Below are 25,314 nucleotides of genomic sequence, written 5' to 3' on the forward strand. Positions count from 1 at the left end.
GGTGAAGCACTAGAGTGTATCAAGAAGCATTATGAGCAATCACGATGCTCGCTTCATGGGCAAATTCTGGCATGAAGTGTTTCAGCTACTCAGTTCTGATTTGCTATTTTTAATAAGTTTTTACCTATATACTGATGGTCGGATGAAGCACATTAATAAAATATTAGAGCAATACCTTAAGCACTTTGTTAGCGCCAATAAGAAGGGTTGGGTAAAGCTCTTGGATGTGACCCAATTCTGCTATAATCTTCAGAAGAGCGAGTCTTCATGCTATAGCCCGTTCGAGATAGCCATAGGACAACAACCACTGACCCCTCATACTCTAGTCGTGCAAGAGAAGGGAATGCTATCATTTGCCTATCAGTTTGTTTGAGATTGGCACGAGCAGGCCGAGCTGGAGAAGACATTTTTGCACAAAGCAGACAAAAGGATGAAGAAGTAGGCAGACAAGCATCGACGTCCTGCTGGGTTCCGTGTTGGGGACTAGGTGTTGGTGAAATTCTACTTGGACCGTACATGCATCTTTCATGGATGACACCGCGGACTAATCAAGAAGTACACAGGATCATTCACCATCACCAAGAAAGTGGGCAACCTAGCATACAAGTTGGACCTGCCCCCAAACTTTAAAGTGCACCCGGTGTTCCACGTGTACAACCTGAAACTATTCCATACAGACGAGGGGGATCTGGAACGTAGTGTGCCACAACGCGCTCCTATCTTGTAGATGGCCCCAACAATACAACGGACCAAGAAGCATCTCAGCAAGATCCTTCTCTACAAGGTCAACTACTTGGGTGAAACAAAAAAGTATCTAGTGCAGTAGGAGGAAACAACGAAGTTGACGTGAGAGCCAGCATTCCAAATGAAGAGCCACTATTCAGCCGAAGTCAGGGATTACCACAAAACAAATGGCGTTGAGGGCGGTGCATGACTTGAAGGGGGGAGTTTGTTCCCCTGCGACCTACTTTGTATAGTTGTGTCTAGAGTCTATTTTACTTTGATTGATTCATGATGTAAAGTGTCGAGTCACTTGTAACTCTCTCCGGGCCACCCATGTACTTTGGTTCAGGTCATAAATACCCTAAAGGGTCATCCCATAGATTTGAACTGTAACAAGCCATCGGGCAAAAATGTGAATGAATGCAAATGCGTAGAGCTTTCTTTTGTTCACCCTCGTTGTGATTGCTTTCGAGTGATTGCGATTTCTCGCCCTCTCTATTCTCTCGCTTTCTTGCACTCTCAATTATCAAAGCTTTCGCAGTGGCAAGTGAGCGATTGAAAGACTTGCGATGGTAAGAAATGATCGTCACGCTGCACTGACCTATTGAAGAAGTAGGCCTGTGACATGGTTGCTGCAATTATAAAATATCATTGGAGCTATCACAGGCTGAGAAGCGAAGGCCCCCGTGACGTAGCTTCGGGCAATCACACACCGAAGGCAGGCCTTTTAAGCGCACAAGCAACGCACAACACACGCGCACGATGCACAAGCACAAGAGAGAGAGAGAGAGAGAGATGCAAAATGCTTCTTTATAGATACTTGAAAGCAAAGTACATCAAGAGGGGAAGAGAGGGTCCGAATACACGGGGTTCTTAGGCCATAAGGCCTTGTGGGGCACTCTAGAGTGCCAAAGAGGTATACACATCAGAGCAAAAAGGTGAAAAACATGGCGGTCCGGAACACGCTCCCCCGCCAAAGTTGGCACCGTCCTCGACGCCAATTGTTCATGGTAGCCTTTTACAAGCTGTCGATGCTGAAACATGCTGCTGGCTTTCTCCCAGGTGGCTTCACATTCTGGCAATCCCTTCCACTGCACTAAGTACTTTTTGACTTCCCCTAGATAGTTGTTGGAATGGTTGAGGATGATATCTGGATCTCTGCCTGGTACACTAACTGTTGAAGGAGCTCGCTGTGGAATCGGAGCACGTTGAGGCATGCTCCGTTGAGGATCGCCTTCATCTTCGTGGAATGGCTTCAGGTTGCATATATGGAATACCGGGTGCACTTGAAAGTTTGCTGGCAAGTCCAGCCGGTACGCCAAGTTTCCCACATGTTTGATAATGGTGAAGGGGCCATCATACTTGCGAATAAGGCCTCGGTGGTGGCCCCGAAATATAGCTGTGCGGTTCGGAAAGAGCTTGGCCAACACTTTGTCTCCAACTCGAAATTCTGCTGAGCGACGCTTCTCATCTGCCCATTTCTTCATGCGCTTGGTTGCCTTGTTTAGATATGCCTTCGCCAACTCTGTCTGATCTTGCCAGTTCCTGACAAACTGGTATGCATAAGGTGCTTTTCCACGTCCTCGCACAGCAAGGGAGTGCGGAGTCTGCGGCTGTTGTCCAGTTGCAACTTCAAATGGACTATGGCCGAATGACTCGCTCTTTTGAAGGTTGTAGCAGAATTGAGCCGCATCAAGTAAATCAACCAAATCCCTTTGGTTGGCACTGACAAAGTGCCACAGGTATTCCTCCAGCATGCTGTTTATTCTCTCTGTCTGTCCGTCGGTTTGGGGGTGGAAACTTGTGCTGAAATGCAAGTTCGTCCCCATTAAGCGAAACACTTCTCGCCAAAACTTGCCAGTGAAGCGTGCATCACGATCACTGACGATGCTCTCTGGAATTCCCCAATGCTTAATTATGTTTCGCACGAATAACTTTGCAGTATCCGTGGCTGAGCAGGTGGCCGGGGCAGACACGAAGATAGCATACTTCGAGAACCTATCCACAACCACATAAATCGAACTGCAACCTTGTGCTTTCGGCAAGCTTACAATGAAGTCCATGGTTATGCACTCCCACGGGCGACTCGACACAGGTAGGGGCTCCAGTAGTCCACCGGGTCTCTGATTGATGGGCTTGTCTTGTTGGCAAATCAAGCAAGTCCGCACATAGTCATCTACGTCATCGCGCATCTGCAGCTAGTAAAATGCACGTTCCAACAATGCCAAGGTCCTCTGTTGTCCTGGGTGACCCGCCCAAGTAGTATCATGGCACTCGTGCATCAAGCACCTCCTCAAGGTATCTTGTCGCGGAATATATAGACGATCGCCCGCAGCGCTGAGCAAACCATCCTCTAGCCAGAATCTCCGCGTCTTTCCTTCCTTTACCAATGCAATCAATTGTTGAGCCATTGGGTCACTTTTCGAAGCTTCTCGCACTTGTTCAAGGAGATCGCTCGTCGGTTGGCTCACACTGCCCTCCCAAGCGAGCAAAGCTGCAAGTTCCACCTTTCGACTCAAGGCGTCGGCCACAACATTGGTCATGCCTGGCTTGTACTCGAGGACCATATCGAATTCTGCCAAGAAATCCTGCCAACGTGCTTGCCTTGGACTCAGCTTCTTCTGAGTTTAGAAGTAGCTTGTCGCAACATTGTCAGTGCGCACAACGAATTGTGATCCCAAGAGATAGTGTCTCCATGTGCGGAGACAATGCACGACTGCCAACATCTCGCACTCGTGCACTGTGTATCGACGTTCAGCGTCGTTCAACTTCCTACTTTCAAATACGACGGGATGTCCTTCTTGGAGCAACACCCCACCAATAGCAAAGTCAGACGCATCTGTCTGCACTTCAAAGGGTTGCCGACAGTCAGGCAACTTCAGCACTGGCTCCCTTGTCAAGGCATGCTTTAACCCATCAAAAGCCTTCTGGCAGGCATCAGACCATAGCCATGGTCTATCTTTCTTCAACAGATCTGTGAGCGCAGCCGCAATCTGTGAGTATCCCTTGATGAAGCGTCGGTAATAATTTGCAAGCCCCAAGAAAGAGCGCAACTCAGGAACCTTAGAGGGCGGCTCCCATGCTTGAATAACTTCAATCTTCTTGTGGTCCATTTTGAGAGTGCCTCCTCCAACAATATGCCCCAGAAAATGGACTTCCTTTTGACCGAATAGGCACTTCTCTCGCTTGACATACAATTCGTGGTCCTTCAAAGTCTGAAACACAATCTGAAGGTGCTGAACATGCTGCTCCATCGAGTCGCTATACACCACTATGTCATCCAAGTAGACGACGACAAACTTGTTGAGGTGCGGGTAGAAGATCTTATTCATTAGGGTCGAAAAGGTAGCGGGCGCGTTCGTCAAGCCAAAGGGCATGACAAGGAATTCGAACGCCCCATATCGCGTTACACAAGTAGTCTTTGCCTCATCCCCTTCTGCAACTCTCACTTGCCAGTAGCCCGATCTCAAATCCAACTTAGAGAAGACCTTCGCCTTTCCAAGTTGATCAAACAAGTCTGCGATCAAAGGAAGCGGGTACTTGTTCTTCACCGTCATTTTGTTCAGTGCTCTATTGTCGACGCACAACCGCTTCGACCCATCGTGCTTTGCTTGAAAGAGCACGGGCGCTCCAAAAGGAGCTTTGGATGGTTGGATGATTCCTGCTTCGAGCATATCATCCAATTGTCTGCGTAATTCCTGCAACTCAGGAATTGCCATGCGATAAGGAGCCATTGCGGGTGGCCGTGCACCCGGTATTAATTCAATCTGATGATCTACCTCTCGCCTCAGAGGTAGCTTCTTCGGCATCTCGGCGGGCATAACATCACCGAACTCCTTTAATATTGGCGCTAAGGACTCTAGGACATCCGCGACTTTTTCTACCTCACTTGTAGCCCAGATTGTGACAAGAAAAGTCTCGTCACCACTTTTCATGCCTCTCTTCAACTAGAGCGCAGACACCAAACACTCACAAGGCTTTTCTGTCATCGCAATAACCATACAGGGCTGACTCTCATTCTCAAAGCTAACAACGTTGAGGTGGGGCATCGGCACTGCCTTGTTGCTTCTCAAGAATTCCATCCCGATGATGACTTTAAAATCATTCATGGGTGTTACTGATAGCGCGATCCTTCCTGACCAGTTGTGGATCCGCACTAGTACATCCCGAGCAACGCCATAGATGGCTTTAGCCTCTGAATTAACCGCTTTCATGCGGCTCTCTTTTTGTTTCCACTGTAATCCCAACCGTTCTGCTTCTTCACGCGAGATGAAATTGTGCGTGGCACCCGTGTCAACCAATGCCTTGGTAAGTCTTCCGTTGAGCAAAAGTTCCAAATACATCAATTCTTTGCATACCATCGGTTCCACACTGGTTGCGACCTTTACTGCATTCATCATCTGCATTGCGCCAACTGTTGGCGCTTCTGCAAGTTGATCCTCTTCCTCACCCTGAACAGCATTCGCAACTCGGGGTGCACGATTATCTCCATTCCCTTGACCGCGGTTTCTATTGGGACATGTATCCTGCCAATGATCCCCATGGCAGATAAGACTGTCGCGGCGACGATAATTACCACCTTGGAAGTTATTCCAATTCTGATTATTATTTTGGCCATCTTGACGGCCATGATTCTGCTGGTTTCCCCGACCAGCATTTTGTCCTTGATAATTTCTTCGATTGTCCCTTCGGTTGTTGCGTTCATTTCCCTGCTGTCTGCCTTGAAATGCAGGGTCATTCCTATCCAGCTCGGCAAGTTTCTCTGCAACCGCAAGCGCCTCAGCTAGTATTGCGGGGTCATGCCGGATAAGTTCTTGGTTTGCCCATCCTTGCAACCCGTTGTCAAAGTAAAACAACCGATCCTCATCATCCATTCTCTCCACTTCCAACATTATCGAAGAGAATGCCTTGACATAGTCATGTATTTGACCCTGTCTGTTTCAATGCCAATAACCTTTTGCGGGCCATTTTCTCTTGATTTTTAGGTAGAAAGTAGTCTCGCATTTCCTTCTGGAGGTCTTCCCATGAGGTTATAGCAACCAATCCCCGTCGAACATCACCTAAGCGACGTCTCCACCAAAGGGTCGCTTCATCCGCAAAGTACATTGTTGCGGTGCGCAGCCTATCTGCGTCCTCTTCTATCCTCGCAGCTTCTAGAAATTGGTCCATCTCGTAGATAAAATTCTCGAGATCCTTTGAGTCCCGCGTGCCTTTATACTTTGCGGGCTCAGGTAGCCTGTAACGTGGTCTCTCCACATATGTCGCAACACCGCCAGCTGGGGCAGTTCTCAACTGCCGCTCTAACTGTTTATTCTTTCGTCGAACAACATCCAATTCAGCAGCCATGATGTTGAACCGACCCAAAAAATCATCAAATCTGGTGGAAAAGTCCTCCACCGAGTAGTTAAGTTTAGTGGCAAGACTTTCCACCGAGTCTTCCACTCCCTCTACTGCTGTCTTGATCTCTGCAATGAGATCTCTGAAAGCAACACAAGTTCCATTAACCAACTTCTCCATTTTGGTCACTGACCCAGTCAGCTCCGCCACATCGCGCGAGATGGCTGACACCCGATTATCGGCCATGAAGTCCTCTTCAGCAGGAACCACACTGCTTGAAGGAGTCATGGCAATCTTCTTCGGCGCCATTGTCACTCCCAATGTCGACAAGGCTCTGGTACCAACTTGTCACGGGTTGAGAAGCGAAGGCCCTCGTGACGTAGCTTCGAGCAATCACACACCGAAGGCAGGCCTTTTAAGCGCATAAGCAACGCACAACACACGCGCACGAGCGGAAGCAAGAGTACGCGTATGCACAAGCACAAGAGAGAGAGAGAGAGATGCAAAATGCTTCTTTATAGATACTTGAAAGCAAAGTACATCAAGAGGGGAAGATAGGGTCCGAATACACGGGGTTCTTAGGTCGTAAGGCCTTGTGGGGCACTCTTAAGTGCCAAAGAGGTATACACATCAGAGCAAAAAGGTGAAAAACATGGCGGTCCAGAACATGAGCAATGTTTTATGTAATATGCTTTCTAAAAACCCAACATGACCCTATGTAGTGCTATACCAAAATAAGAACTAAACAAATATATTATCAGCAATTGTTTAGTGTTTTTTCAACTAAACAAAAGAAGGGACCGGAATACCACAAATATATTATCAGCAATGCTTCATCAGCTTATAAATCAGTGTCCTTTTAAGTAAAAAGATGTTTCTACAAGACTATTGGGTATTATATTCAAAAGCGACAAGAGAGTAAATGCTGCATGCATATAAGAAATTATAAAAAGGAATAAGTTCAAAGTTGGATATATCAGAAAAAATTTAAGAGTTGTACCAATAAATAAAAAGATTAAAAACCGCTTAAGATGGTTTGAACATATTAGGAAGAGAAATATCCTTAGGCTAATAAAGAAAGAAGTATAATGCAAATAAAAAAATTTATAAAAAGCTGTTACAATTGAAAAACTTGGAGGAACGCAATAAGAAGTGCAATAACAAATTTTAACATGAATAAGGTACCATTTGGATGACATTCAAAACCAAGTTGGTGTCAAGGTTTTTTTTCTTTTCTTTTGAATGAGTGTCCTGCTCTTGAGAGCCTCGACCATGAGAGTCTCCCATCCTCCTTCACGCCCTCAGCCTCCTTTTCGTCCTTATTTTCATTGTTTTTCTTCCCCTCATTTCCCTGCCCTTTCTTGTGCATCTCACTATCAAAACCTATATGGGGATGAACTTACTCTTACTCTTGCCCTGCCCCGTCCTCATCCCCATCCACGATCCCTGTTATTGAAATTATTAATATACCTTTATATATTATAAAATCTTTATTGAAATTATTAATCCACCCGAGAGCCTGGTACTCCTTATTGGTGGCTCTGTTCACCGGATAAGAGCGTCTCGGTGTCATCATTTTACTTCTCTCTATCGGACCATTCCCATCAAAATGCATATCGGGTCAGGACTCAGGATCCATCTCTCGGGCTCGATGCTTTGCTTGGTTGGTGTTCATTAAAGGCATCCTCACTCATGATAACTTTTTTTTTTTGAAAGGCAAGCTAGGGTTAGGCAGACCTCCTACCAGTTATGCAACGATACCATTGGGATTTGAACTTACAATGTCCCAATACAAGGTGACATGCACAAGCTGCTCCTACCAGACAAGTGGAGCCCCCGGGGGTCACTCATGATAACTTGCAAAAGAGGGAGGACACCAGCTTGCAAGCATTTGTTACTTGTGCAGGGACGATCACGAATCTGCCCCCCATCTTTTTAGGACATTTTTTAAATTCTCTTCGCAGATTTCTGATATTAGGGTTGCAGATTCATCCTTTACCCTTTACTAGGATGCTTCTCATTGGACCTACGTCTCTACAACGGTCCAGCAGGTGGAGGTGCTGGCTGTTAACAGCAAGTCCGGATCAGGTGCAATCACATGGCACATTTTTTGTGCCTTAGGCATCTAATCACCCTCCATCAGGTCATGGGCCCCACACCTGACAGGCCCTATCCCCAAGATGGAGGGTGATCAGTTGCATAAGGCACAAAAAATTGTGCCATGTGATGGCACCTGATTAACAGCATGGTAGATCGTTTAAAAGGAGAGGAATGCAAGAATTTTCAAGGGCACCGCGTCCTCAAGTATTCTTGTGGCAAGGCGTATCGTATCACACGTGTACTTCATGGTGGCCTAACTAAGATCTTGCATGGCTTTAGCTTCTTTTTTTTCGTAGCTATGATGTCTTTCGTAGATTGTCTGTCCATCTCTCATTGGCTCAATCGCTATCTACGTAATTACCTAATTAACTAGATTAATAAAATAACTTTTTCCTCTAAAAGAACGAAAAAAACACTCAAAACCAAGTTTTGCAAAACATGATAAGGAAATATATTATTTCCGTAGGTTACAGAAAATAAAAATTGTTAGGCACATGCCTTTCAATGGTAATCATCGCTATTGAATAGTGCATATGCCATTTTTAGTCACGTCTAGAGGCAAAACACTAAATGGGAACACATACATATGAACAATATATTCTTATTTTATAATAGAATTATAATAACTTTTATAATATTGTAACAATAAAGATATTTTTTTATCTATTAAATATCAAAAATATTTTAATCAATTGAATAATAATAAAAAATCCTTGTCCTTATGTCCTATGTTTCCAAATTTGCATACTCGAGTCTTGAACCCATATCAAACAGATATGTGGCAACTCTCTTGGGACAAGGGGTAAGCTCACTGAGTTTTGCGCTACCAAGACAGTGATCGTAAGTATAAGTACGGCGTGCCGAGCCAGCGCAGCTAGGTCTCTGATCCTAGGGGTGGTTTCTTCGTATAAATATATATATATATATAAAAACTCATATCAACTCAAGGTTGGTGTCTGTGTCTCGATGATATAGGGAATAACTTGTCAATGTTTCGTCAAAATTTATGGCCCATTCTCGAGTAAACGAGTGTTCTCCTACATGCAAAGAAACAGTAATTAGCTATAAAACAATGAGACATTACGTTTAGTTTTACACTGATTTCTTTAAATTCTTTGAAAGTAGAGTACTTAGCAATGATGTGGCATATGGTGTCAACATTATGGTTTGCTAGCTTCAAAGGCAAGCAAATATGGACAAGGATTGAAGGCGGCAATCAATGTAAAAAATGTCCAAAGTTACCTTGCATGCCTCTATCTGAGGCTTATAATTTTTGTGAGTCATTAGTTTTTAATTTCAAAATGTTGATTGACTTTATTTCTCTATTTTATTGGTGCTAATTTGGGCAGTTTGGCATGTCATAAATTATATTGATAATGGCTCCTTAACCATTTTTTTAGTTCACTCTTATAAATTATGAGAAGCGTTTTTCATTAATAGCAAATTGACAATCAAGTTAAAATTCGTAACATAATGAATTAGATCTAGGGGTGTGATTGGCCAGGAATAGTAGGCGATCAGGTTTTAGACTTGATGTGCAAATTGCAAGAAATTTATAAAATATACAAAAAAACAATATATTTATTTAAAACTAGCAGCAAGTCCAAGATGTTGCTACTTGATGCTTAGATTTTTTTCTTTTCTTTTTAATAGGCAATCTAGGGGTAGGCTAGGAACGAGATGAGCTGCTTGTAGCTCAGCTTGCCTCGGATAGACTCGTTAACTAATAACAAATATTTTTACCACCGTGAGGGGCATGGCCAGTGGGGTGGTTGTGAGGGTGGTGGGATGAAGACACCGGATCAAACCCCGCTGGTGCAACGGGTGTGACCGTTAAAGGTGGTGAGCCACGTAAGGCAGGTGGTCCGTGGTCGTCACTCAGGGTTTTCCTTACTTTGCCAAGGGTTTATCGCTATAAAAAAATAAACATAAAATATAAATTATAAACTGTGAAGAAAAATATAAGTTATAAAATATCAGTATTATATTGTGATATTAACGCGATACATTTAAAATAAGCAACTTTTTAACATATCGCGTTTTCTTGGAGAAAGCACTAGCTTTTGAAAACATCGCGATTTAAATATCCCCGATATGCTTATTTCCTGCGCTCCAGTTTTCCACCATCCTTCTCGACTCTTCCTCGTTTGTGCAGAGAGGGCCATGAAGAACGACGACGACGACGACTTCGCCCCTCTCTCTCTCTCTGAAGAATCATAGCATTCTCTCTCTCTACCAACCCAACCTTCGAAGATGAAGCCATCGTCTAGGCCGATCAGCATCGCTGCGAGCACCCGCAAGCTCGAGGTCGACAGTCGGATCCCCCTCGCCTACTATTATCGGATCGCGGCGAACCTCCTCAAGCAAGTACGATTATTCAGACCCATTCATAGGTTTTTGTTTTTTGATCTTCTGATCACGAACTCGTGTTGTGCTTTCGATGAGGCTAGTTTTTTCTTTTCTTGGTGACTTTGGTTTCGTTGGCGATCTAATTTGAAGCCAGTTTTGGACTACCCTTGCTTTCCCTTATCAATTATGCAGTAATTTGGCGGAAAATCCATGCAATTTGGTTTTTTTCAGAGGGATTCGTTGATTTATCGCGCTTCTTTTTTGGGTGGAATGATTGAATGTTTGCCTGTTAATGATTTTCTAGTGAATTTTCGATCAGTTATTCTTGAAAAAGGAGGTTTAGTTGTTGTTTCTGCTGCTATGGGTAGCTAGATTGGCCTTTGAATTGGGCTTTTTATAATTCCGTAACATATGAGTGATACTTTTGACGTTCGTTCGAAATTGTTTGCCTATGTTGGCGTATGCGAAGAATTGTCCATTGAGTTGTGCTTGGGAGAACTAGAGAAGTTATCTCGCGTTTTGTGTATGTTGGCTTAGTGTGTGTTCTATTGTAAACGAAAACAGTGGGTTAGTGTGGTTGTGAACTTATAAAGGCATTAGCTTTAGGTTGAATCAAGATTTTTTTGTGGAGCTTGAATTTTAATGTAGGGAATGCATATGACATGTTCGATCCGCGGATGTCCTTAATGCAATTGAGGTTTGAGTATTTGTGCTGGATGTGGTACTGGTAAGGTCTGTATGCAGTCTTTTTCCATGTCTCTGTGGCAGCTTGATTGTATTATGTACTCTGTTATGATGGTGGTGTTTGGCCTTACCATGAAAGTTGAACGCTGCATCCTTTGGTTTTGAGGTTAAATTTGGTGTGCAATCGATCCTTAATTGTATTATGTATCTGAAGACGTGACATGGAGCAGCAACTTGTTCATTTTAGGTGTTTGAGAATTTATCAGTAAGGTCTGTATGCATCCTTTTTCCTTTTCAAGTTATTTTAGTACAAATGATCCTGAAACATAGTAACACTTGGTTTAAAGTTGGAGGCTTCTCCTACCCCCACTGCATTTCTTGCTAGCCGTTTTTTCCAGTGCTTGTGTTTCTCCTTAAGTTAGGTTGTCGCTGCGCCAGTAGTGCCTTGGATATGTAATGCTGCTAATGCATCTTCTTCTCTTTATTGAATATGGAAGGGATGGGGGTAGAATATAGGATGGAGGGCCTACGTCGATTCTTCTTTTTTTGGGTAATTAGTAGTGTGGATGGGTGTTGTAAGATCCTTTAGAGACTCTCCTGCTCCAGATGCACTGGCACTTGGATAAAGTGATCAAGCTTCTGTTAGGGAGCAGAGTGGTAGCAATAAGAGGTGTTTCACTAGGATAAATGATTTTGAAGGTACAATCTTTTGGTAGATGGTGCAGCTATAGTTGGTTGCAAACTCACCTTTTTGAAAAACGTTTCACTTATATCCCATGGGACGGTTACAATTTTGAAGACATGTTACCTGTTAAAAAATGTCTGGCCTTTGACGACATTTATCCTTCTTTTCATATCTCAAAATAGAAAATCCAGATCAGTGTGACAAGCCAAGGACCTAAAGAACCATCAATGAAGTACCTCATCTAGAGCCTTATTTACTCTGTGAATGGTCTCTGTCCTTATGGCAACTTGTTCATTTTGGCAGCACAGTTCTGAGATGTTTGTGTGAAAAGAAGAGTGACATTCTGGGTTCGTTATCTGAAATTGGCCTTAGTGTTATACTTGGCATGTCAGTGTGCAATCAATATGAAGCTAATGTGGCAGTAGCACGTGCTGCAGCTGTCTGTTTCTTGTGAGCATATTACTGTCTCACCATTTTTATTTTTGCAGCAATCTCTCTTAATAGCCTTTTCTGCATATTCATTCTAGTGCTTAGGTTTAAGATGCATGCATGGAGCTGCTTCATGTTGAGAGGGATAGTTGGTAATTTTTGGGGAGTGGTATGTTGATGGTGTGGTTGGTAGGTCAGGAGGTGGTTCCCTAGAGTCTAGTAGGAAGTATCAAGCACTATAGCTTACTGCTACTTCATTTTTTGGATAATGTGGCTAATGGGACCCATTTGATTTAGATCTAGGGTTGAACTACTATTGTTGAGTGAAGAGATTAATGCATTGAAGGATTTGCAATTAGAGGTCCCTTGTAAGGTAAGTATACAAAAAAGTGGAAGAGCAATGAACTTGTACCTGATTTTTTAATAGTCGAAGAATATCAGTTGATTTTCTACCTTTGGGAGTGAAGAAACCATTTTATCCCCCAAAACCAGTTAAGAGTAGCTGCCACCAATCCTGAGGTTGCAAACATTCAAAGATCTGAAAATTAATGTGGACTATCCTTCCCAGATTATGTGCCTTGGCCGTTTATCTGAGGGTTTTCAAGATTGGTGAAGTTTATGAAAACATAATACCCAATCTGAAAAGTTATTGATTATATAACTTCCAAACATCTGAAAGTTAGTTTACTTCCTTCTCTTTTCTTAAGTAAATCTCGAAGATCTCACTAATTCTATGCATTGCTTCATATGCTTGAGAGCTTCTTCGAACTTTCTTAAGAGATTTGACTAACTCAACTCATTTCTTCATATGATTGAGAGCTTCTTCGAACTTCACATGCTTCAAAACTTCTTCCTGTTTTTGGAGATAATGACAATTGTACATATTAAATCAAATCAAATACCATAGAAGCAAGGGGGAAACTCGCCTTTGATCTGGTGGGTATGAATTAGGGCAAAATGACTATTAATTCTAAAGGTCCATTCAAAATTGGATAAAAATGCAAAAAAGAAATAAAAAATGAAACACTATATTTTTGGCATCATACATTGCAATTTCTATTGCATGACATGTAATGAATATTGATTCAGTGAGGTGAAACCTACTTTCCCATACAATTAGCATATCATATGGTATCTGTTAAATTGTAATTCATATATATCTATATATATATATAGAGAGAGATACATATACATATATATCTCTTATATATGTCTATGTATCTATATATATATATATATTTATTTATTTCTTATAATACCCACTAAGGGTAAAACAGTCTTTTTATCATTTCACGCATATTTAGTTTTTAATATGATTTTTTTTCTTTTTGTATTCTTTTTATTTTTCTCTTTTCTCTTTCCTTTTTTATTTCTTTTGTCTTTTAGGCATTGAGGGGCCCACCATATAGACGTTGGGCTCCTCTAATGGTCATAAATATGACCATTGGAGGGGCTCCAACGCCTATATGGGAGCCCTCTCCTTGGGTTCTCTCACTTTTATATATATGGGGTTATTCCCCTTGTAAATCCATTCTTTTAGTAAAAGGCTCTCTCACTCATTCAATAAATTTGTTCTTTATTTTTCATGCCTTTGTGCATTTGTGCTCTTTTATGAGTATTCATTTTGTACCTTTGTGCACATATTGTCTATTGAGAATCTAGTGCCTTTATGCACATAGTTTTATTCTTGAAGATATTTTCACATGGTATCAAAGCCAAGTTTCTAGAAGAATAGCACGTGTGCTGCATCATTAAGGAGGTTGCCTCAAAAATCATGCCCACTCTTCATTCTTGTATTTTGGCGTGGAAAGCTCTTGCAATTTACTTCCCGTTTAACATACTATAAGAAATAGCTTAAAGAAGACCCGTTGTGGTAAGTGTTCTAATTGTGAAGATTCTTTTCCTCGTAAGAGCCTCTCAATGGTGGAAAAAGACTTTTATTTTTCCCTCGGATTCAAATTCAATGGGTCAAACTATCATGTTTGGGCTGGTAATTTGGAAACTCACATAAAGGGAAAAGGGCTTTGGGGCTACATCAAAAGTACGATTTCGGAACCCGAACAAAAAATTACTATAGTTGAGAAAGGGGAAATAAAAGTCCTTGATGAAGAGGAAAGACTGAAGGTTTTTGAAGAATATAACAAGAAACATGAAGAATGAGAAATGAAAAACTACAAAATCCTTTCATGATTTTTTTCTACTGTTGAGAATAGGTGTCAATATTTTGAAATTTAAAAAGGTGCCTCAAGTTTGGGAATATCTTGAGAGGATTTATACCTCGAGAGATTTATCCCACATATATTATCTTAAAAAAAGGGCATTGACTCTTCAACAAGGAAAAATGTCTATTAGAGAATACTTTGCCGAATTATCATCAATTTGGGATGAACTCGCTCTCCTTGAATCAAAATTGAGTGGAGAAGTTATTGAGCTACGACATAAGCAATTAGAGGAAGATCACTTCTTCAATTTTATGAATGGTCTTAGACCCGAATTCGAGCAAACAAGATCCTCTCTTCTATCTTCTTTCACTTATCCACTATTAGAAGATGTTCTTATTAAGCTAAGTAGAGAAGAAACTCGATTGAGAATTAACAAATCCAATCAAAATGTTTTGACCATGTCTTCAACTAAGGATGAGAATGAAGGAGCTTATGTCGTTTCTAGATCGGGAAATAATTTGAAAACTTATAAACCTCCTCACTTCAATAAGTTTTAAAATCAAAATCAAGGAGTAAGAGAAGAAGGTGGACAAAATGGTGGGAAAAATGGAATATACCAAGGAAGAGAATATGGTATAATTATTTGCCATTTTTGCAAAGAACCGGAACACATTAAACCGGTTTGTCCAAAGTGGAAGAAAAAGGTGGCTATGTCCACCGCATTTCAACCACATAAGGAAGATGGTCCATCTACTTTCAACAATGGAGCATTATCATTAAGTCAAATTATGGAGGTTCTTCAACCTCTTCTCAAAGGATCTATTTTTGGAGCCACCATATCAACCTTTTCTCCTCTCGATAAGACTTCTTGGCTTTTAGATTCAGGTGCCTCTTTTCATATGACTCCAAATATTTTTGCTCTTTCCGAATACACAAAAAATATATCACCTTCTTTTGTTTCAATTACGAATGATGCTTCTCTTGAAATTAAAGGAATTGAAAATTTTGAAAATCAAGGTCTTTTTGTTCCCAAAATTAGATTTATACCAAAACTAAATTTAAATTTGCTTTCGGTCTCTCAACTCTCGGACTATGGGTGTGATGTCAAGTTCTTATCAAATAAATGTTGGATACATGATCGCCGGTTCGGAAAGTTGATTGGGGAAAACTCTAGGAAAGGAGATCTATACTACATGAAATTTCTTCAAATTCCAAAACACTCTTTTTGTAATATTGCCCAACATAAAGATATAAATGTTTGGCATAAACGCCTTGGGCATCCCTGTTAAATTGTAATTCATAAGACAATGTATTTTCTATATATATTTTATATATATAAAAGAAGATACATATATATATATATATATTTCATATATATGTACATGTATCCATCTACTTATATATATAAAATATATATTTCTTTCTTGTATTAGCTATAGGGGTATTTTAGTAATTTCTACATTTTACGCATATTCATGTTTTTGAATATGATTGTAATTCCTGCTTTTTATTTTTTTCTTATTTTTATAATTTTTTCATTTCTTTTTTTGTTCTTTTATGTAATATTTCTGTACACAGTCAGTGGCTGACTGTGTAGTGTATAACAGTCAGCCACTGACTGTTGTACACAATTTAAAAAGATAGACGTTGGGCTGATTCCCAACATCTCTAATAAGAGCCGTTGGAAATAGCCCAACGACTCTTTAAGTGTGCTTATAAATAAGGGCTATGTGAGCCCATTGAATATAAGTATTACAGTGAACACTGTGCATTTATTGCACTTCTTTTGTGGTGTAAAACTTATAAACACTGTGCATTTATTGCACTTCTTTTGTGGTGTAAAACTTATAAACACTGTGCATTTATTGCCCTTCTTTTGTGGTGTAAAGCTTATAAACACTGTGCATTTATTTTGTGTCTTGAGTATTTGAAGTATCAAGTTATTTGAAAACTTATTGTTTGCAAGGATTCTTCACATGGTATCAGAGCAAAGTTGGATAAAGAAAGATTGTGTGGATTCTCACTTTTTTGGGTGTCTCGAAAATCGCGCCTTCATTTTTTTGGTGATTGGAGTGAATCCTCTTGTTTATCCAATATTTTAGAAGACTCTTCTATCAAGAAAGGTCTAAAAATCCTTTATGGTATGTATTCTTTTTCATCTCTCATCTCTAATGGGTCTAAAAAACTCTCATTTTTCTTTCGGCTTTAAAGTCAATGGGTTCAACTATCACGTTTGGGCCGGAAACATGGAGGCTCATATTAAAGGGATAGGGCTTTGAGGCTATGTCCAAGGCTCGATTCTTGAACCGGAGCCAAAGATAACCTTGATGGAGAAAGGAGAAATAAAAAACCTTGAAGGCGAAGAAAGAGCCAAGGCTCTTGAAGACTACACCAAAAAGCATGAAGAATGGGTGATGAGGAATTTTAAAATACTCTCATAGATTTTCTCATCCGTAAAAACAAGAATTAACACTAATATTATCAAGTTTAAGAAGGCTTCTCAAGCGTGGGAGTACCTTGAAAAGATGTACACTTCTAGGGACTTATCCCATAAATATTACCTCCAAAAGAGGACGCTAACTCTTCATATGGAGAAATGACTATAAGGGAGTATTTTGCCGAACTCTCTTCTATTTGGGATGAGCTTGCTATGCTCGAACCCAAGTGGAATGGAGAAGCCATAGAGCTTCATCATAAACAATTGGAAGAAGATAGATTTTTTAATTTTTTGAATGAGCTTAGGCCTAAATTCGAATAAATTTGATCTTCTCTTTTATCCACCTTCACTTCCCCTTCTCTTGAAGATGTAATTACTAAACTAAGTGGGGAAGAGACTCATATGGGTATAAGCAAGAACAATCCAAGTGTTCTAGCTACAGCTTCCAATAATAAAGAAAATGAATGAGTTAATGCCGTCTCAAGACCAGGGAGCAATTTAAGGACCTACAAGCCTCTTCACTTCAAGAATCAAAACTCAACTGGTCAAGGAGGAAAGAAGGATTATAGCAAGCTTTTATGCCATTTTTATAAGGAACCGGGGCATATCAAGCCTATTTGCCCAAAGTGAAAAAAGTTACTTGCCATGGCTACTACATCCCAACCTCAAAAGGAAGAGTGCTCGTCATCTTCAAATGGAGCTCTCTCATTACAATAAATCGTGGGTGCACTTCAACCTCTTCTAAAAGGGGCTATTTTCAGAGCCGCCATGTCAACCTCTTCTCCTCCCAGTAAGACCTCTTGGCTTTTAAATTCGGGTGCTTCTTTTCACATGACCCTAAGTTTTAGTTTTTTTTTTCGAATACTCAAAAAATCCCTCTCCATCTTTTGTTTCAACCGCGGATGGAACATCTCTTGAAGTAAAAGGAATAGGAAATTTTGAAAAACAAGGGTTCTTTATTCCAAAAATTAGATTTATACTCAAATTAAACTTAAATTTGCTTTTCGTTTTTCAACTCTCGGATCATGGGTTTTCATCTAACAAATGTTGGATACAGGATCGCTGGTCTGGGAGATTGATTGGGGAAGTCTCTAGGAAAGACGATCTATATTATGTCGATTCCCTTCAAATTCCAAAGAACTCATTTTGTAATGTTGTCCAACAAAAGGATATTAATGTGTGGCACAAGAGACTTGGACATCCAAATATTACAAAAATTTCTCATTTACCTTTTGTTAAAAGTCTATGTAAAAGTGATTTCACTTGTAATGACTGTATTCTTGGGAAAATGAAAAAATTGCCTTTTTGTCAAAGATCTATATTTACAACAAGACCTTTTGAAATTATCCATTCGGATGTATGGAGACCGACACCCGTCCTATGAAAAGGAGGCTTTGCATATTATGTTATTTTTGTTGACGACTACACGAGATATTGTTGGATTTATTTTCTTAAACACAAATATGAAGTTTTTTTCATTTTTAAAACCTATTATATGGTGATTAAAAATCAATTTAATGGGAATCTAAAAATTTTTAGAACTGACTCTGGTGGAGAATACCTTTCAAGTGAATTCAAAAATTATCTTGAAAGTCATGATATTCTTCACCAAAGATCTTGTCCTAAAACCTTCAACAAAATGGATTAGTCGAAAGAAAGCATAGACATATAATAGAGATAACTTAAACATTATTTGTTTCTCAAAACATCCCAAAAGGTTTTTGGGCTAAAGCGGCTTTAGCATCTGTCTATCTGATAAATCAGTTACCTTTTAAAAACTTGAACAATATCTCGCCTTTTGAAAAATTGTATACCAAAGAACCCGACTATAGTCGGTTGAGAATTTTCGGTTGTAAATGCTTCGTTCTTGATGACAAGAACGACAAGCTTTCACCAAAAGCCATTGCCTGTGCTTTTCTTGGATATTCTGAAACCCAAAAAGGGTTTCGTTGTTATGATATTAAGAATGACAAGCTATCTATGTCACATGGGTGAGGGTGTGGGTGTGACGGAGGTGCGGCGCGATTTTAAAATTTTTGGACATGAGGACTCGACTATATATATATATATATATTTATTTTTATTTTTAAAAAAAAGTGCAAAGACAACACAATCACAGTCTGTGACTGTGCACAACACAGTCCATTGTGCACAACACTGTGCACTGCGACACAACCTTTTTTTATATATATTTTTTAAATAAAAAATTCATTTTTTTTAGTTTTTTCACCTTACAAATGGACATTTTTGGACTCGGTCAATGTTGACCGAGTCCAAAACAAGGACGGACTCGGCCTCGACTCGTTGATCAAGTCTGACTCGGCGTTGACCGTGTCCAGCCCGTGTCCGAAGCCGCATCCGTGTCGGAGCGTGTCGACTCGGGTGCGGCGCCTCCCTAGCCGAGTCTGTGTGACATAGTAAGCTATATGTTTTCAGAAATGTGAGTTTTCTGGAAAATGTTAATGGTTTTGAAAGGAGTGAACCCTTTGAAGAAAACATGGATTACTCTTTATTATTTGAAATGTTAGCACATGATGATAATAGTGATGATTGTGATAACGATTTCATTCATAATGACGTCAATGATAAAGAAGATGGCTCTTCCCATCCATCTATCTCCCAACATAGAAATGAAGGAGCATTGATAGATACTATAACATATACCCATAGAGATAAAAACAGTTTTAGGAGTGCAATTGAAAAATTGAGTGAACCTAGTGGGCCCAATTCAACAAATGATGAAAACCTACGAAGAACTGAGAGAAGTAGAAAGATGTCTTCTAGGTTTATTTTGTATGATTCGTTTACTCCTAAACATAGAGCCTGCCTTAGCGCCATTCATTTCTATATAGAACCCAGAAACTTCGAAGAAGCCAAAAAGAATGATGCATGGCTGAAAGCAATGGAACGTGAGCTTTCAACTCTCAATAGGGCAAGATCTTCCTAAGGGTAAGAAAGCAATAAGGTGTAGATGGGTATTTAAGGTAAAAACTAAGAGCGATAGATCTCTTGAGAGATATAAGGCTCGATTAGTTGCAAAGGGATATAGTCAAGAATACGGGATTGGCTATAAAGAAACTTTTGCCCCTATTGCCCGAATGGTCACTGTCTGATGTCTCATTACCGTTGCTTCAATCAACAAATGAAACATCTATCAAATGAATGTTAAAAACGTCTTCCTTAATGGTGATCTGAATGAAGAGGTATATATGGATGCTCCACCAGGAATGGAGACTCCCAAAGGGAAAATGCTTCGCCTTCGAAAAACACTTTATGGTTTAAAACAAGCTCCCAAGGCTTGGTATGATAGATTTAACTTCGTAATGTTAGAAAATGGTTTTTCTTCCTGTTTACCAATGCAGAGATTGTCATTCTGCTCTTATATGTGGATGATATGCTTATAACCGAAAGTGATTGTAAAGGGGTTAAAAGCATAAAAGTATATTTTTTATCTCAAACTAAGCTTGCCTATGAGATTATTGACAGGTCCGGTATTACGGATGATAAGGTTTGTGAAACTTCTGCTATAGTAGGAGCTAAAATGAAGATTGATGATGATATTCCTCTCTCTCATCCCACCCTCTACAGACAACTTGTGGGATCTTTGATGTATCTGAGTATTGCTAGACCAGATATCTCTTATGCAGTTCGTACTGCAAGTCAGTTTCAATATGCACCAACATCAGTTCACATGAGTGTCATCTTGCGGATTATGAGATATATAAAGGGCACACTAAACAATGAAGTATTCTTATCCTCTTCTTCTGAATTAAAATTAATTGCTTATACTGACTCTGACTGGGAGATGATCCAAATAACCGTTACTCCACCACTGTTTTTTGTGTTTTTAGGAGACTCATTGATTTCATGGAGATGTAAGAAGCAACAAAAAGTATTTCTATCCTCAACAGAAGCTGAATATCATGCCATGACGACTACTACCATGAAAATTGTATGGATTCATCACCTGTTAGAAGACATGGGGATCTCAATAGAAGGGCCCACCAAGCTATGTTGTGATAACAAGAGTGCAATATACATTGCCAAAAATCATACTTTTCATGAGCGGGCTAAACACATTGAGATGAACTGTCACTATGTTCGGGAAGCGTATCTGAAAGGAGTTATAGATCTTCCATATGTAACTTCAGAATATCAGTTGGCAGATTTCTTCACCAAAGCTTTGTGTGCTCCGCGGTTCAATTTCCTCCTTGACAAACTTTTGGTCATCTTGCCCTAAGTTTGAGGAGGGGGGGGGGTGTTAAATTGTAATTCATAAGACAATATATTTTCTATATATAAAAGAAGATATATATATATATATATATATATATTTCATATATATTTACATATATCCATCTACTTATATATATAAAATATATATTTCTTTCTTGTATTAGTTGTAGGGGTATTTTAGTTATTTCTACATTTTATGCATATTCATGTTTTTTAATATGATTGTAATTCCTCCTTTTTATTTTTTCTTATTTTTATAATTTTTTTCATTTCTTTTTTTTTGTTCTTTTATGTAATATTTCTGTCACTGACTGTGTAGTGTATAACAGTCAGCCTGACTATTGTACACAGTTTAAAAAGATAGACGTTAGGCTGATTCCCAACTTCTCTAATAAGAGCCGTTGGAAATAGCCCAACGACTCTTTAAGTGTGCTTATAAATAAGGGCTATGTGAGCCCATTGAATGTAAGTATTACATTAAGGAGTTGTCTCCTTAAGCTTATAAACACTGTGCATTTATTGCACTTCTTTTGTGGTGTAAAGCTTATAAACACTGTGCATTTATTTTGTGTCTTGAGTATTTGAAGTATCAAGTTACTTGAAAGCTTGATTGCTTGCAAGGATTCTTCACAATCCCAATATTGCCAAGGTCTCTTATTTATATTTTGTTAAAGACCTTTGTAAAAGTAATTTCACTTATAATGATTGTATTATTGGAAAAATGAGAAGCTTGCCTTTTGAACAAGAATCTATGTTCACAACTAAACCATTTGAAGTTGTGCATTTGGATGTATGGAGACAGACACCCATTATATCTAAAGGAGGATTCTCCTATTATGTCATTTTTGTTGATGACTACTTTAGACATTGTTGGATATATTTTCTTAAGCATAAACATGAGGTGTTTGCGTCATTCAAGACCTATCACATGATGAATAAAAATCAATTTAATGAAAACTTAAAGATTCTTACAATCGACTCCGGAGGTGAATATTTTTCAAATGAATTTAAAAACTATATTGAGATTAATGAAATTGTTCATAAAAAATCGTGCCTCAAAACACCTCAACAAAATGGCTTAACCAAAAGAAAAGATAGACATATAGTTGAAACTACTAGAACCTTGCTTATTTCTCAAAGATTTTGAGCTGAGGCGACTCTTGCATCTATTTATCTTATAAATCGTCTTCCCTCAAAAAATTTAAATAAAATCTCACCTTTTGAAATTATATATAAAAAAGAACTCAACTACAATAGGTTAAGAGTTTTTGAATGCAAATATTTTGTTCTTACCGACAAAAATGATAAACTTTCACCAAAAGCTATTCCTTGTGCATTTCTTGGATATTCTAAAACACAAAAAGGTTTTAGATGTTATGATGTTAAAAATGATAAATTATATGTTTCTAGAAATGTAACCTTTTAAGAAAATGTTAGTGGTTTTGAAAAGTATGAACCTCATGGAGATAATATGGATTGTTCATTTTTGTTTAAATTGTTTTATAGAAATGATGATATTTCTAGTGATGATGAAATGATATATGATGCTCCTAGTAATGATGAAAATATACATGAGAGTAATAACTCTTATTATCAATTTCTTGAACAACCTACCAAAGTGGAAACATCTTATGAACCTATTACCTATACCCATAGAGATAAAAATACTTTTAGAAGTGCAATTGAGAAATATAGTGAATATACTTTCATAAATAATCTAAATCCTTGTAGGACTGAAAGAGCTAGAAGAAATCCTTCTAGATTTATATCCTATGAATCTTTCTCACCTAAGCATAGTGTTAAAATATCTATCTATATATATATAAATAAAAAAATATATAAAAGAAGTATATTCCTTTTGCAATACTGGATAAGGGTAATTTTGTCTTTTTACTCTCTTTTACGCATATTCATCTTTTTTAATATGTTTGTAATTTATTTTTATTTTTTATTTTTTTATTTTTCTTTGTTATTTCTTTCTTTTTCATTCTTGAGAGCCCCCCACAAGTAGACGTTGGGACCCCTCCAATGGTTAGATTTTTAACCGTTGGAGGGGCTCCAATGTCTACTTTGGAGCCCCTCCTTTGCTCCTTGTGGATTATATATAGGGGTGAACCCCCTTTGTATTGATTAAGCTTTCTAGCAAAGCTCCTATTCACTTCAATAAAGATTCTTCTTATTTTTTATGCCTTTGAGCATTTGTGTTCTCATTTATGTGTTGTGCCTTTGTGCACACTTGTTTCAAGTTCTCTTTTTGTGCTTTTGTGCACACATTATATATTGAAGATTTAGTGCCTTTGTGCACATTGTCTCTTTGAAGACATTTTCACATAGTATCAAAGCAAGGTCGATGAAAGTATAGCTCGTGTTTTGCCATACTCCGGTGGTTGCCTCGAAAAGCGTGTACTTTTTTTCTCAATCTTTCCTTTTTTGGCGTGGAGAGCTCTTACAATCCACTTCTAAGTGCAATTCATCTCTTTAAGTGAGCTTAAAAGACCCCCTGTGATAAGAGCCTCTATTCTTGAAGTTTTCTCTCTCATATACTTCTCTATGGCGGAAAAGATTCTCACTTTTCTCTTGGCTTTAAGCTCAATGGGTCAAACTATCATGTTTGAGCCGAAAATATGGAAGCACACATCAAAGGGAAGGGACTTTGGGGGTATATCCAAGGTTCAATACTGAAACCGGAGCCAAAGATTATGATGGTTGAAAAAGGGGAAATAAAAATTCTTGATGGAGAAGAAAGAACAAAAGCACTTGAGGAATATTGCAAAGAACATGAAGAGTGAGAGATGAAAAACTACAAAATTCTATCATGGATTTTTTCTTCGGTTGAGACAAGGATCAATGCAAATATTTTAAAATTCAAAAAAGTGTCTCAAGTGAGAATATCTTGAGAGGATGTATACCTCAAGAGACTTATCCCACATGTATTATCTTTAAAAGAGAGCTTTGACTCTTCAACAAGGCGAAATGACCATTAGAGAATATTTCGTCGAATTATCTTTCATTTGGGATGAACTTGCTATGCTCGAACCTAAGTGGAGTGGAGAAGCCATTGAGCTTCGCCATAAACAATTAGAGGAAGATCGGTTCTTTAATTTCTTGAATGGGCTTAGGCTCGAATTTGAACAAATAAGGTCTTCTCTCATATCTTCTTTTACTTCTCCTCTTCTTGAAGATGTTCTTACCAAATTAAGTGGAGAGGAGACTCATTTGGGAATGAGTAAATCAAAGCCAAGTGTTCTTGCCATACCTTCAAATAAAGATGAAAATGAAGGTGCTTATGCTGTCTCTAGACTCAAAAGCAATTTAAAGTCATATAAGCCTCCTCACTTCAAAGATCAAAATCAAAGAGGAGAAGGAATACAAAATAAAAGATGGAATCAAGGGAGGAATTATGGAAAAATCATTTGTCACTTTTGTAAAGAACCGGGACACATTAAGTTGGTTTGTCCTAAGTGGAAGAAGAAAGTAGTTATGTCTACTACATTTCAACCACAAAGGGAAGAAAATCCATCTTCTTTCAATAATGGGGCATTGTCCTTAAGTCAAATCATGGAGGCTCTTCAACCCTTACTCAAAGGATCCATCTTTAGTGCTGCTATGTCTTCTCTTCCCGGTAAAATCTCTTGGCTCTTAGATTCGAGTGCCTTTTTTCATATGACTTTAAATTTTTGTGCACTTTTCGAATATTCAAAAAATGATTTTTCATCGTTTGTTTAAACCGCTAATGGTGTTTCTCTTGAAATCAAAGGAATTGAAAATTTTGAAAAACAAGATTTTTTTATTCCAAAAGTTAGATTTATACCAAAATTAAATTTAAATTTGCTTTCGGTTTCTCAACTCTTGAACCATGGATGTGATGTTAAGTTCTCATCAAATAAATGTTGGGTACAAAAGCGTCAGTCTAGGAAGTTGATTGGGGAAGGCTCTAGAAAAGGAGATCTCTACTATATGAAGTTTCTACAAATTTTAAAACATTCTTTTTATAATATTGCCCAACATAAAGATATAAATGTTTGGCATAAAAGACATGGACATCCCAATGTTGTCATGCTTTCTTATTTGTATTTTGTTAATGATCTCTGTAAAAGTAATTTCACTTGTAATGATTGCATTCTTGGAAAAATGAGAAGCTTGCCTTTTGAACAAATATCTATGTTTACAAA

At 38.9% G+C, this 25,314-nt stretch overlaps 1 protein-coding gene across 2 annotated transcripts in view; it reads left to right on the forward strand.

The window, feature by feature from the left end:
- The first annotated feature begins 10,269 nt into the window (after positions 1-10,269).
- Positions 10,270-25,314, forward strand: part of LOC149834198 (AMSH-like ubiquitin thioesterase 1) — a 48,953-nt gene continuing 33,908 nt past the window's right edge. For both annotated transcript variants that reach the window (XM_090011274.1, XM_090011275.1), the window contains exon 1: positions 10,270-10,527. In XM_090011274.1, coding sequence (XP_089867400.1) covers positions 10,414-10,527 — 114 coding nt within the window. In that variant the 5' untranslated portion in view covers positions 10,270-10,413. The remainder of the gene's footprint in view (positions 10,528-25,314) is intronic.

The sequence above is a fragment of the Nuphar pumila genome, chromosome 6, assembly GCF_984573655.1.
Source record: "Nuphar pumila chromosome 6, dmNupPumi1.hap1.1, whole genome shotgun sequence".
NCBI classification, from domain to species: Eukaryota; Viridiplantae; Streptophyta; class Magnoliopsida; order Nymphaeales; family Nymphaeaceae; genus Nuphar; species Nuphar pumila.